Below are 14,600 nucleotides of genomic sequence, written 5' to 3'. Positions count from 1 at the left end.
TCCTTTCCAAGTGTATATTTCACAAACAAATTTGATACTGAACAAGAAGCAAACATGGATGATAGTAACGAAATGGTAGAGCAGAAATTAGTGAATCACAGATACTAAATGATATGCAATGACAAGAGTGTTCTAACTTATTGTTTAAGCATGCAAATGTTTTCAGTAAGGAGCCAGGAGTAATCAAAGACTATGAGTATAAATTTGAAGTTTATCCACATGAAACATTTTGTATAATGTCATGTCCTACTTCATGGGCAAAACGAGAGGCAGTAAGGGAAGAGATCAATCATATGATTAAACGGGGAATTATACAACCTTCATTTTCATCATATTGTAGCCCCACATTACCAGTAAGTAAACCAGATGGATCTGTAAGATTAGTTCTTGATGCTAGAGGTATCAGTAAGATTTTAGTACCAGTACACATAAGACCAGACATCTTGGACGAACAGTTTTTAAAGTTTTACAATACCAAATACTTCAGTATACTTGATCTGAAGGCGTCGTACTGGCAAATAAAACTCCACGAAGAAAGTCTAAAATATACAGCATTTGTTTGTGGTGGCAGAAATTATGAATTCCGGGTTCTACCTTTTGGACTGAAAATTAGCGTAGGCATGTTTACATCTGCACTAGACAAGGTCTTAGGACCAGAATTGCTTAGCAAAGTCACTGTTTATGTGGACAACATGCTAATAGCTACACCCACTTGGTTAGAACATATCAGGCCAATTGAACAGGTACTTCAACGATTTGCAGAGTATGGAGTAACAGCCAATTTAAAAAAGTCTTGTTTTTCTAATGAACAAGTCAAAGTTTTAGGACATGTTGTGAACAAGGTACATTACCTGATCCAAAAAAACTTGGTGCCATGTGCAATCGTCCAGCTGCAAGGAATAAAAAGCAACTGAATGCTTATTTAGGGCTAGCATCCTTTTTTCGTAAATTTGTACCACAGCAACTGATGGACAGTGATGCATTACTCAACTTGCTATGAAAAAATATACCTTGGTTATGGGATGATAAGGGTCAGGAGGACTTTAATAACATTAAGCAGGTATTAGGCTGTGCAAACATTCTTAGCCATCCTGACATGTCCAAGGATTTTTGTCCATGCACAGATGCCTCATCTCAGGGTTTGGGGGTATGATTGTTCCAGATATGAGAAGAAGGTGAAGAGTACCCAAGGTCATCAGTTTTGCTAGTTAAACATTATCAGAAGCAGAAAGATCCTCTGTGTCACAATTGGAAGGTTTAGCGTTAATATGGACTTTTAAAAAGTTTGAATATTTTTTGTGGGGTAAGAATACAAAAGTTTACTGTGACCATCAGTCATTGTCATTTCTTTTAACATGTAAACTATTGCACCATAGATTAGCTAGGTGGTGTCTATATTTAAAGGAATTCAATTTTGAGCTCATGTATACTGAAGGGAGTAAAAATGTTATTGCTGATGCCTTTTCTAGGTTCCACAAGATTTAGAGGAATTTGGTGAATTAACAGAGCAAGATGCAGAAATGAAAACATTATTAATGGACGGTACAACACAACAGTCTGATTACCATAAGTTTTGTAAGAAAATGAAAATTTACGACAGCACAAAAGCAGATGGAGTAAAATCATGCAAAACCTTAAGCAAGATGAAGGTGGCAAAGGTAAATAAATGGTGTCAGGAGTACAAGGTCGTTTTGTTTCATAGGAAACATAAAAAAATCTGACCAATGGTATGTGTGTGTTCCTGAAGATTATATCAACGAATTTAAAATACACACGCATGAAGTAAGGGGACATTACAGAGTAGACAAATGTACTGAAAAATTGCAACACTTTGTTACTTTTCAAATTTGAGAAGGTGAGTCCTACAGATATCGGAAAAGTATGCAATATATCAAAAATCAAAACAGTCCAATGTGTCAAAATATATTGAGCTACACCCAACACTCACAAAAAAAACCTCAAAATATAGTGTTCCTGGATGTAGCTGGTCCATTATCAAGAGGTAAGGGAGGTGTAAGTTATGTAGTGGCACAACACGACATTTTCTCAAGACATATCAAACTGTATGCCATTAAAAATGCAACAGCCACAAATATCAGAAAAAGAATTGAGGAAGACTATTTGAGAAGAATAGGTAAACCAAAGGTAGGCATAAAACATATATTAGTAAACTTTTTTACACAGAAGCAAGCCCAGTAAGAGTGAGTCTTTAAAGAACTTAACCAGTTTATTACATCATACACCCCTCACTTGTGTACTTGAGGACAATATTATAGAAATGGAAGAGAATGTAGATGAAGATGAAATGGGAGATACGATACTGCGTGAAGAGTTTGACAGAGCACTGAAAGACCTGAGCCGAAACAAGGCCCCGGGAGTAGACAACATTCCATTACAACTACTGACGGCCTTGGGAGAGCCAGTCCTGACAAAACTCTACCATCTGGTGAGGAGGATGTATGAGACAGGCGAAGTACCCTCAGACTTCAAGAAGAATATAATAATTCCAATCCCAAAGAAAGCAGGTGTTGACAGATGTGAAAATTACCGAACTATCAGTTTAATAAGTCACAGCTGCAAAATACTAACACGAATTCTTTACAGACAAATGGAAAAACTGGTAGAAGCCGACATCGGGGAAGATCAGTTTGGATTCCATAGAAATACTGGAACATGTGAGGCAATACTGACCTTACGACTTATCTTAGAAGAAAGATTAAGGAAAGGCAAACCTATGTTTCTAGCATTTGTAGACTTAGAGAAAGATTTTGACAATGTTGACTGGAATACTCTCTTCCAAATTCTAAAGGTGGCAGGGGTAAAATATAGGGAGCGAAAGGCTATTTACAATTTGTACAGATAGCAGATGGCAGTTATAAGAGTCGATGGACATGAAAGGGAAGCAGTGGTTGGGAAGGAAGTGAGACAGGGTTGTAGCCTCTCCCCAATGTTATTCAATCTGTATATTGAGCAAGCAGTAAAGGAAACAAAAGAAAAATTCGGAGTAGGTATTAAAATCCATGGAGAAGAAATGAAAACTATGAGGTTCGCCGATGACATTGTAATTCTGTCAGAGACAGCAAAGGACTTGGAAGAGCAGTTGAACGGAATGGACAGTGTCTTGATAGGAGTATGTAAGATGAACCTTAACAAAAGCAAAACGAGGACAATGGCATGTAGTCGAATTAAATGAGGTGATGCTGAGGGAATTAGATTAGGAAATGAGACACTTAAAGTAGTAGATGAGTTTTGCTATTTGGGGAGCAAAATAACTGATAATGGTCGAAGTAGAGAGGATATAAAATGTAGACTGGCAATGGCAAGGAAAGCGTTTCTGAAGAAGAGAAATTTGTTAACATCAAGTATAGAGTTAAGTGTCAGGAAGTCGTTTCTGAAAGTATTTGTATGGAGTGTAGCCATGTATGGAAGTGAAACATGGACGATAAATAGTTTGGACAGGAAGAGAATAGAAGCTTTCGAAATGTGGTGCTACAGAAGAATGCTGAAAATTAGATGGGTAGATCACATAACTAATGACAAGGTATTGAATAGGATTGGGGTGAAGAGGAGTTTGTGGCACAACTTGACGAGAAGAAGGGACCGGTTGGTAGGACATGTTCGGAGGCATCAAGGGATCACAAATTTAGCATTGGAGGGCAGTGTGGAAGGTAAAAATCGTAGAGGGAGACCAAGAGATGAATACACTAAGCAGATTCAGAAGGATGTAGGTTGCAGTAGGTACTGGGAGATGAAGAAACTTGCACAGGATAGGGTAGCATGGAGAGCTGCATCAAACCAGTCTCAGGACTGAAGACCACAACAACAACAACAACACCCGTCACAAACACACCCGATGGATAGACTACGTAACTCCTTTCATGCAAATTGTCAATAACCTTCAATATTCTTCAACAGGTTTCACACTTAATGAATTGATGTTTCAGACAAAACAAACAAATGAGTGGGAGTCGCCCATACCAGAAGTACCCACTACAGAAATGACACCACAAGACAAAATCAAACAAGCCATGGTTACACTTGAAAATTCGGCCAAATATAGAAAGAAAATTTATAATAAGAAAGAGAAATATGTTACACAGTTTTTTGAAGGGCAAAGAGTCCTCTTACAGATGCATCCTAAATTGACTAACTGAATAAGAAGTGGCAATTACTCTGTTCAGGACCATATATAATTTCCAGAATACCTTACCCTGGAACATACAGATTAGTCTGTAAGAAAACAGGGAGAGACAAGGGTATGCACCCTCACAAAGATATAAAAGCTTTTATAGAATGATGAAGCAAGGTAACATTTTTCTTTCTATCACAAGATAATTGTACATAATGTACACAACTCTGAGTGTAATTGTTTTCTGAAGAGTATTTTAGGATAAAGTAACGTGTATAGGTATGGCGAGTGTTATACTTATGACACAGAAAACACCATTTACTTTCACTATGTAATATTTTTATTGGCACAAGATAAATCAAAACACAGAGAAATAGTTTTCGACAATCACGGTAAGTCATGACGAATGTCTCACACCAACTAGTCAACAACAAAGTAAGTAAAATGAAGTACAAAAAAGCAAAGATATTAATATTTTCTGGCAGTTCTGCCACAGAGGCCCCCCCCCCCCCCCCCACCAAGCCAGCAACAATTTCGCTTGTAGAAGTTCCTGATCGTGTGATAGGAGCTGCAGTTGGATAGCTTGCGGCAGCTTAGCAACCCAGAAAGAAAGTAAAGCTTCATCTGGCATAGTTTTTCTATCGAAGACTGCTCTGATACGTCGCCACAGTTGTGAAGGAGTCGAGTCTTTGAGATGTACATCTTGCAGTATGTATAAAACAGACTCTTGCATAGTCTTAGCTAGACGTACGCAGATCTGTTGTTTTGCCAGTGCGTAACGATTTGCGGGGGCTGCCGACAGCACTAAGTCCTGTACACACTCAGCATGGTCCTCTAGGACATTAATAAGCGCAATAAATTTAGCACTGTCTGAACCAATGTCTAGGGCGGTGAATACAGTCTCCGCCAAAATAGACCACGTATGCGGATTGTCCACCGTGAACCTTGGTAATTTAGGAATTTTCTCACTCTTGTGTTGTGGATGTAACAGATTTGATAGCACAGCGGACGGGAGTGGCTAAGTGTTTACGAAGCTGTCACTCGCGGCGGCTGGTTTAAACACGGCTGGCGCGGGAGGCGCAGCCGAGGCTGCGGAAACAATCGGGGCGGGACGACTGTCCAACCAGTAATTGTTGTCACTGAAATTTGTACCCATCTGTTTTTGTAGTGAGTCTTGTAGTGTGGGGGGAGAGAATGTGTCCAAAACCGATTTATCAGCAATAAATGGGGAGCTCCAAGTGATCTGTGGGCTCCAAAAGTCTGTGAGGTTCATAGTGTTGGGGCACTGTTGCACACTACATGTCACAGGAGGTTGTACATACGACGCACTGTGAGTCACAAATTTAGGCACAGCACTCATGATTGGTTTGTTATAGATGAACATAGAAAAAGATTTCATAGCAGGTGACATCACTGACGATGTTGAAAGAGTCCACAATGGCATTGTTGATGACAGAGAAAACTCTACGGCGTTGTACTTATCTTCCAATTTTATCCCAGTTGTTGGTGGCGTTGTGCGTAGGAAACCGTGGAAAGGCAGTGTAGAGGCACCATTATTATAATGTTGTAGTCCGAAAGGAGCGGAAGGTGAGCGATGTGGAGATGTCGAAGTGAACGTCCACATTGTCGAATCGGGTCTAGTGTAGCAGGGGATACCATCCGTCGGCTTTGAACAATGACGTCATTCCTTAGTCATAGATAGTAATGTATTCACTTCGAGGCATAGATAATAAAGCAGTTATGTGTTCTAATAAGCGCTATCATTAAAATAATTGAATGTGAGTCTAGACGCTATATTTCACTGTTTTGCCATATTTCACTTTCTTATTCCACCAATATGCTTCAGTAGCTGATAAGTGTTTTCTGGATTTTTTAAAAAAAAATCTCACGAGATAGAATAAACTGATCCTAAGATACAGATGCTTCAGTAGCTGATAAGTGTTTTTTGGCTTTTTTTTAAAAAAAATTTCACGAGATAGAATAAACTGATCCTACTTCATTAAGCAATCAATAAAAAAACTAAATTGAAACATAACAGCAAAAGACTTCGTAATCTATTCTATTTTCAGTTAACCATTTTCGCTTTTGCTGTTATGTTTTAGTTTAGTTTTTTTATTGATTGCTTAATGAAGTAGGATCAGTTTATTCTATCTCGTGAGATTTTTTTTAAAAAAACCCAAAAAACACTTATCAGCTACTGAAGCATCTGTATCTTAGGATCAGTTTATTCTATCTTGTGAGATTTTTTTTTAAAAAAGCCAAAAAACACTTATCAGCTACTGAAGGGAGCTACAACACTAAGAAGAATCGCTTCTCGGCTTTTCACAAGATCAATGTGTACTTCCCTTTCAACAAGTGAAACGCAAAGATTAAATAAACAATCAAAACATATAAAATGAAACAGCTTGCAAATGTAACGTACGGGTATTTCCACCTATTCGTTACCAGTGTACATATATCGAGGTCAATGGAAGTCTGGTATACATATATTACATACGTAGGTCCTTCTGTCATCAGTAATACTGATATGTACGTAAGAAAAGACTGCTAGTAATAGCGGAGACGAAATAAACAGCACATCTACAATTTGTATCCCGTGTTCCACTTAGGGTTTACTGAAGCGGAGGATACATCGTTCAGGTGAAGAACAGGACAGTAATGCTAGTCAAAACGAAGAAATCGCCTTACGACAAACTCGTATTCCGGACTGTACTTAAGCAACACACTTCGAATGAGCTTTTAATTTGTATCGGGTGTTTCATTTGCGGTTTAGTGAAGTAGGGGATATATAGTTCAAGTGAACAACAGGACAGCAATGCTAGTTGAAACTAAGAAATCGACTACGCTGAACTTGTATCCCGTACTGCACTTAAGCAATACAGTTCGAAAGACTTTCGAGATACAACTGACATACAAGTAACGTGATGTATTCTTTGCTAGTAATTTCATTCATTTCTTTCCATTGTATTTTGCGGAGAAATACTAAGATACAAACACGCGATATCGTTAACGCGAAAATACTACTGGCCCTTACATATGTGAAATAAAGTTTATCTCTCTCGCATTCCTTTGTTTCTAAACATTCTCCTCAGCTCTTTCATCTTTGAAATACATGCTCTCTGGCGACTTGTGACGTCATTGTTCAAAGCCGACGGGTTGTATCAGAAGCCTGTCTACGTAGTGCGTGACGTCACAAGATGGCTACACACATAGTCCCTTCTTCAACAGTTTCACGGAACAGTGCTTGTGAATAGTCGTTCGGCGAGTTACGCGTCAGTTTAGTATTATAGTGAATGGTGTTCCTGCGTTAGTGTACGTGATTTGGTTGTTTAGTTTCTGTGCACTAAACTGGTGATCTGTTTTTCTTTGCTGTGAAAATTTCGTTGCCTGCAAAATGCCGTATCGTTGTTGTGTGCCGAATTGTAGAGGAAATTACGACGGTGGACCAAAAGTAACCGTGTTTAAATTTCCGGAGGATGAAGCAACGAGGAAGAAATGGTTGTCACGTATTCGCAGACATAACTTCACTCCTTCTTCAAGTTCAAGAGTAAGTATTTGTTTTGTTTATTTCTTAAAAGAGGTTAAGTGTGCTAACACAGAATAGGCACTTATGCAGTAAGGAAGGTCAGCGACATTTTGACTAATAGATCTTAACTGAATAAGTGCCGAACTAAATAGCGTTTCGTTTTCTTGCCCTGGCAATTCTACAGTTTAGCTGGTATAGGTTATATGAATTCTGTAAGTTCAACCAGTATAGCCTAAGCACAGTCATACTTACGTAGTTAAATATCTCAGTATATCTTTATACTTACTGTTTATGCTGCCTATTGTTAGGAATAAAAGTCGGTTTATAATTAAGTACGTGCACTTAAGATACAGACGACTTTCGATGTATTCTGCTTCTGTATTTAGTGTTTCTTTTTGCTGTAAAAGTCTTTAGGAAGTTGCCTGTTCAAAAAACAAGTAATGTGGTTTACCCAGAAATTGAAAATGAAGTAAAAACAGTGTCTCAGTCGCTTGTTTTTAATAAATTATTGGTGGGAATTTGAAGTCATTGCAAGGAATGTTACTATTAGGGAATATAGTAGGCTTTAGACTTAACAGTGAACCATAGACAGGAAAAATGAATGAGTACATGAATGGATTAACAGGCCATCACAAAATGCAAAGGGAGAAACTGTGAAAACATATAAAAAATACTTGTGGATTTTACAAATTCTTACTTTCTGGGTCTGGAATTTCAGATACATGCCAGTGACCTACACAGCTGTCTTATAGATACACAGCTACAGTACTTGAAAGCAATTGTGTGCTCATGTTTAGCCTAATAGGTAGCACATAAGTGGCAATGTATTAGTTCATCATACTGTCAGTTTTTATGTAAGTTATGAACTGATATCAAAAGCAAAACAGTGTCTATCTGATAAAAAGCACTACCTTTAAGTATTTCATAGTTCTAAAGGTTACACAGTGTGACAATTACTTTGTATTATTCTGTTACTGTGTCACAGTTGCTTCTATGGATTACCCCTGTGTGAGTTTGGTGTCATCATGCTTTCTTGTGTCCGAGGTGTGTGTGTGGGGTGGGGGGGGGGGGGGAATAGAGCAAGACATTAAGCAAAAGTCCCACCCCTCTTGTGAATATATGAGCTTCAAGGCTAAATTATAAAAAAAATTGTCACTGTTATTGAATCATGCTACAAACATTAGTCAATGTTTGTAATTTTTGATGGGGAAAGTACTTTCTTCATTTCACCATCTCTTTAAGAGCTTGTTGCCATGACATGTAACTGCATGTGTTTTGATATTGAAGTGTTATTGTTTTATAGAGTTACTATGCCATGGCCACATTTATCACTTGAGTATTCTGCATTTTAGTTGGGAGTCTATTTGTATTTTAGAACTAGAAACTAACTTTATATTCATAAATTGTTTTCACACTATTAATATTGTCATCACATTCAGTTGTAAGCACAGTTTTCATTTTTTATTCATTTTTAATTACAGGTATGTCATGTTCACTTCCACAAGGATGATGTTATTTGGGAAACACAAATTGTGGATGAAAGGACTGGTCAGTTATTAAGAGCCCCCCTTCTCAAACCACGTTTGAGACCACATGCAGTTCCATCACTACTCCCAAACTGTCCTTCCTACCTTTCAAAGGAAGAAAGTAGACGTGAAGGGCCAGAGGAGAAAAAGCAAAGGCTTGAAAATGAGCAGTTAGCTGCAGCGTTACAATATAGTTTAGCATCACAGAAGGACTATGAAAACACTTTCAGCTTCAGTTCTTTAGAAGAGTTGATGTTGCGTACGAAGGAAGTGGATTTGCCCAACGAGTGGAGTGTGATCGAAAAACACAGTGATTTTGTTTGTTTTTTAAAGATAATAAGAAATCCAACACCATTAATCACACATTCTGTCGTTATAGATAGTAATTTAAATGTTTCATTGTTTAAGAAAGATGTACAAATTAAGACATTAGGAAAAAGATCTTTTCCTGTAATTGTAACCAATATCCATGAAATTGTCAGTGTACTGCAGGAGTTTTCAGACACAGATTGTGGGCACTCAGAAACTTCTATAGATAGTATTGTAGAGATAGTGAAAGACAGTCTAGGAGTGCTGAAAGACAGTTTACAGGAGAGTGAAAAGGAGATGGTAGACTTTATATATGAACAAGTTAGTCTCATAAATGTAAAGAAATTTAATCATAGGTTTAGTTCTACATTTATGATACTGTGTTGTTTGCTATTTTCCATTTCATCTCATGCTTACAATTTTTTACGTAGCAGCTCATTAATGAAAATGCCACATCCAAGCACTCTGCGTAGGGTCTGCAGCAAATTTAATGTGAATCCATCTCACGAAAGGCTTGGGGGAAGTAATTTCCTGTCCTATGCAAGACAGAAATTTCAATACTTGAACAGCAATGATGTCAATGTTGTTTTGAGTGTAGATGAAATTCATCTAAATTCTTATTTGGAATATAAAGGAGGTAGTGTTTTGGGCATGTCATATAACTCGGAATGTGCTGCAAATTCAGCATTTGTATTTATGTTGCAGAGTGTCAAGTCTTTGTACAGGGATGTTGTTCACATTTTACCGGTGAAAACCATTTCATCTAATGCATTATACGATGTGCTACTGGCCATAATAAATGGCCTTGAACTAATAGGCTATAGGGTTTTTTGTGTGGTAACTGACAACAACAAAATCAATAGCAAAACCATGTCAATGTTTTCTCTGGATAAAGCTGTTAATATAGTTTTTAAACATCCATCTGATCCTAATCACCCACTTTTCTTTTTAATTGATGCCGTACACATTGTTAAATGCATAAGAAATGTGTGGCTGAACCAAAAAAATGATGGTAAAGATATGTTTTATCCTCAGTTTCCAGTTAGAAAAGAAGTGGAAGAAAATAAGTTTTCTGTAGCTTCTTTTAAAACACTGAAACAGATTTATGACATAGATTCCAGTTCTTTAGTAAAATATTGTCACACATTGTCTCTCAAATCACTTTGCCCTACATCATTAGAAAAACAGAGCATGAAACTAGTGCTGCAGATATTCAATCGACATGTGTCAGAGGGCCTTGAGGTAGCTAGTGATAAATTTGATTTGAGACATGCACCATCAACAGCAGAATACATTCGAATAATAACAAAATGGTTTGATGTCATGAATGTGAAATCAGTGTTTAAAGGGAAACACAAACAGAATCCTTATATGGATCCGTTGACAACTGATAGCGTTTCTATGCAATTTTTGCTAGATTTTCTAGACTGGCTTGATGTGTGGAAAGCAAAGGGTTTGTCAAGTGGGTTTCTCACAAAAGAAACATTTTTTGCTATTCAGCATACAACATATGCCGTGGTAGAGATTGCTCGATACTGTACTGAAGAGCTAGGTATGAGCTATTTACTGACAGCCAAGCTACAAACAGATGTGCTTGAGCGGCGTTTTGGAAAGTATAGACAGCTTGCAGGTTCCCAATACAATGTTTCAGTGACACAAGTCTATGAAGCAGAAAAGAAGCTTCGAATTCAAAGTGTAATGCCTTTAGTTTTATGTTCTCCTTCCTATGGCAATATCACAGTAGGGGCCATAAAAAATTTTATGTTTTCTGAAGTTGAAGAAACAGACACATTAGACATAGAAGTCAGTGTAACTCAAGACGATGTTCTTTCAGTGAAAGATATTGCAACGTCTTTAACTTTCATTGCAGGCTACTGTGCTCATGCAGTGATTAAGAAGCTGAAATGTGAGAGTTGCCTTAATGAAATTGTGATTGAAAAGGAGTTGCCAATAAACGAACATTTTAGTTTGATACAGAGACTTGATCATGGAGGACTAAAATACCCATCAGACACTATTTTAAATATGATTGTCTACACTTATATTGTCATCAGCAAACTTCTCAAAGAACATGAAAGAGATTTTCTTGCCTGTACGAATCAACGTGCTATTGCCTGTGCAGTAGCACTTGCTACTCTTCACGAAAATGACTTTTTATTATTTGATGGGGTATGCTGCAATGGACATTCATCCCAGGCAATAATGAAAAGTGTTGTTTGGGTTGGTGTCAATATATTTTTAAACAACTACTGTAAAAAGGTTAATGGAAAAAAAAATTCAAAAAACACTCAGCGAAAACTGCAAACTCTTACAACATAATTTTGAAATCTTTATCTTAGATTCTTTTTAAATCATTAATACAAAACCTGTCATCAGTAATATTGCCACATCAACAAATGCCTCTTAAGCTGAACTAGTCAGGTTAATCTGAAACTAGTCAAACTTACCAAATTGCAACTTATGGCTGAGAGTTTGTATAAATATTTTAATATACAGCTGCTAACAGCTATCAACACTAATATCCTAACGTGAAATTTTTATCAAAGAAATTAATCTTTAATATAAAGAATCTTACACTAATTCTTTCTCAGTTGAAGTTGGGTGGTGAATGATACATACAGGAGGGAGGGGAGGGGGTGTGGGAGGCAGAGAGAACCAATAGTAATCTTGTTATAGTATGTGAAACCTAAAAATCATTTCGCTTGCTTTTCCGAGTATGACTTAAACCACTTCTTTGCTGCATGCCTTATTCATAGTATTTCTAATTTGTGTAATAAAGTTATGTGGCCCAACATGGCACATGCCTTTGACAAAGACAAGACAATGCCATTTTGATCACCTTCCTTTATTATTTTGAGAAAAACTTACACAAACTGTGCTATAGCAGACTCCACTTTTTTTGCAAACAAGGTTAGTTTGTTTTGGTGATAAATGGAAGACAAGAGCAAAATTGCTCTATAGTTCTCTACATTCTCTGCAACACTTTTCTTTGTATACTGAAGTTATTACTTTAGCTTGTGATACATGTGAGAAATCTGCCAATTTGTAATGATTCATTAATTGTTACTGTTGAAAAAGCTACTATAGTATTTATGCATTCTTTAGGTAGACAAACTTCGATTTCACGTAGTGTTCGTGGTGTTCCTCTGTCTTCTACTACTGTCACTGTTATGAGTGCAGATGTGCATGCTGTGACAATTGCCCCTCTTTTTCTGAGTTTACTACTTTCTCTGCAGCTGTTGTAACTGTTGTTCTCTCAACATTTTCTTATGTAGATCATGTTTGCATATATTTTACTACCAATACAAATGGAGAAGCTGGTGGGGGAGGGCTTTGCAGTACTTTCATGGCCTTTGTGTATAATGATTGGCAGGTCTCCTCATCTAATAGTAATGTAATTCTGGAACAGCTCTCACTTCTGTTACAAGCACTATTGAGTGCCACTAATCCTCAGGTTGACTAATTACTGAGCTCTTTAAATAGATGCTTGCTCTGTGCCATAAAGTGCCTTCTTGTTAGCTCATCTTTGCTGAGGAGAAAAAATCTGAGGTGGACTCTCAGGTATGCCCTTCTGTTGGCTTTTTGAATATATTTGTTTATAAAAGAATATTAAAAAAGCTTAAGCCTGTCACAATTGCTTTTCACTCACCTAATCTAATTAATGTTAGCAGATCATATTCCAACACCACTTGACACATTTTTGCCACATAACATACACTTACAGTTGGTAATTACTTGCAATTTACAGGGTGACCTAATATAATGTCTATATGCATTGCCATTTTTCTACTACAGTGCTTTCATATGCATTCTTCCTACACAAAACTTTATGGTGCAGTGTTTTATTTGCATTCTTTTAGTGTCCCACTTAAAGACCTTCCATTACTACCCTGGAGATTATAAAATAGCAATTTAATAATTAATGTTGTTCAAAATTTATCATTATTATTCCTAAAATTATGAAATTTAAGTCTCAAGAATGTGGTTATTGTTAATGTTTGGCCTTGGTGTCCATAAGTCTTAATTATTTTGTCCCTACATAGTATTCATGCTGTACATCTATAATTTTCTATTGTGAACCACTATAATCTAAAATTTTTCTCATTCCATGTGTTAGTGATTGACAAGAGTGTATGGAAGATGAACAAAAGAAATAAATAAATTCATTCATACACAGAATTTTTTTACTTAATTTGCATTCATTCATATCAGCATGGTCAGTAGATGAAACTTTTTTTCCACTTCTAAACAATTACCAGTATATATATTTTGGAATGATGATCTGTTAAAGTATTGCAACTAAATAGAGCTGAACCACCACCCCCACCCCTTTCCCCAAACTTACGGAAGGATGAAGTATCTAAGCCACTGGTGAGTGCAGCCCAAATGTGATGCCAAATGAAGGTAAGTGTTCATTTTTCACAATTATTTCATCACAGGTCACATCACGTCATAAAACTTCTCAACAGATGATATGAAAGTTTACTTCGTAGTTGAAATTTATTTATGTGCAATTCATGCAAACAGTTTGTTTCAAAGTATATACTTCTTAGTACAGAAACATTCTTTCTTCAAAGGTATTCAGTTTAGAGCAGCGAAATTCTAACCTGGTAATCTGTATTTTGAGACCTCATGTAATTTCAATACATAATGGAAATTTAGTTAACTTACTGAGAAAAGAGAATTCATTGAAATTTGTATTGGCATACCAAAACTTTATGGCAATACCATTACATACTCATCTCAGGTCAGTGAGATTTTCTTAATGGAAAGAAAGTTTCTTAGGGAAAGGTGCACAAACTGAGAAGAGATATCATATCATTCATTAGAACTGCATTTTACTTAAAAAATATTAACAGGAGAAATTTCTTTAAATTTAAAAAAAAGCATGAATACGAGGTTGCTGAAATGGTGGACTAAAACATATGTAGAACATGTCTTTCAGGGCAGTGTTAGTTTTTGAAACGACTCATACTATTGCTTATTACCAGTGCCTCTCTCTAGGGGGTGTTATAATTCGAACACTATTTGCCCAATTTTCGTGTTTCTTTTTTTAATTCACACGTATATCATCCAACCAGGTTTTAAAATAGATTTTGCTACATAAGGA

The 14,600-nt window shown here is 36.8% G+C and overlaps 1 protein-coding gene across 1 annotated transcript; it reads left to right on the top strand.

The window, feature by feature from the left end:
* The first annotated feature begins 7,321 nt into the window (after positions 1 to 7,321).
* LOC126198668 (uncharacterized) lies at positions 7,322 to 13,669 on the top strand. Its single transcript, XM_049935154.1, has 2 exons — positions 7,322 to 7,676; positions 9,137 to 13,669. The coding sequence occupies exons 1-2, from the start codon at positions 7,524 to 7,526 to the stop codon at positions 11,807 to 11,809; spliced, it is 2,826 nt and encodes a 941-aa protein (XP_049791111.1). The 5' UTR covers positions 7,322 to 7,523; the 3' UTR covers positions 11,810 to 13,669.
* The last annotated feature ends 931 nt before the right edge of the window (positions 13,670 to 14,600 follow it).

The sequence above is a fragment of the Schistocerca nitens genome, chromosome 8 (assembly GCF_023898315.1).
Source record: "Schistocerca nitens isolate TAMUIC-IGC-003100 chromosome 8, iqSchNite1.1, whole genome shotgun sequence".
NCBI classification, from domain to species: Eukaryota; Metazoa; Arthropoda; class Insecta; order Orthoptera; family Acrididae; genus Schistocerca; species Schistocerca nitens.
This window is presented reverse-complemented; position numbering and strand designations above follow the sequence as displayed.

Excerpts from the sequence above, each read along its gene's own strand:
- LOC126198668 (XM_049935154.1), top strand. The coding sequence starts at position 7,524 with ATGCCGTATCGTTGTTGTGTGCCGAATTGTAGAGGAAATTACGACGGT. Across the intron at positions 7,677-9,136 it reads CTCCTTCTTCAAGTTCAAGA|GTATGTCATGTTCACTTCCA; the intron begins GTAAGTATTTGT and ends TTTTAATTACAG.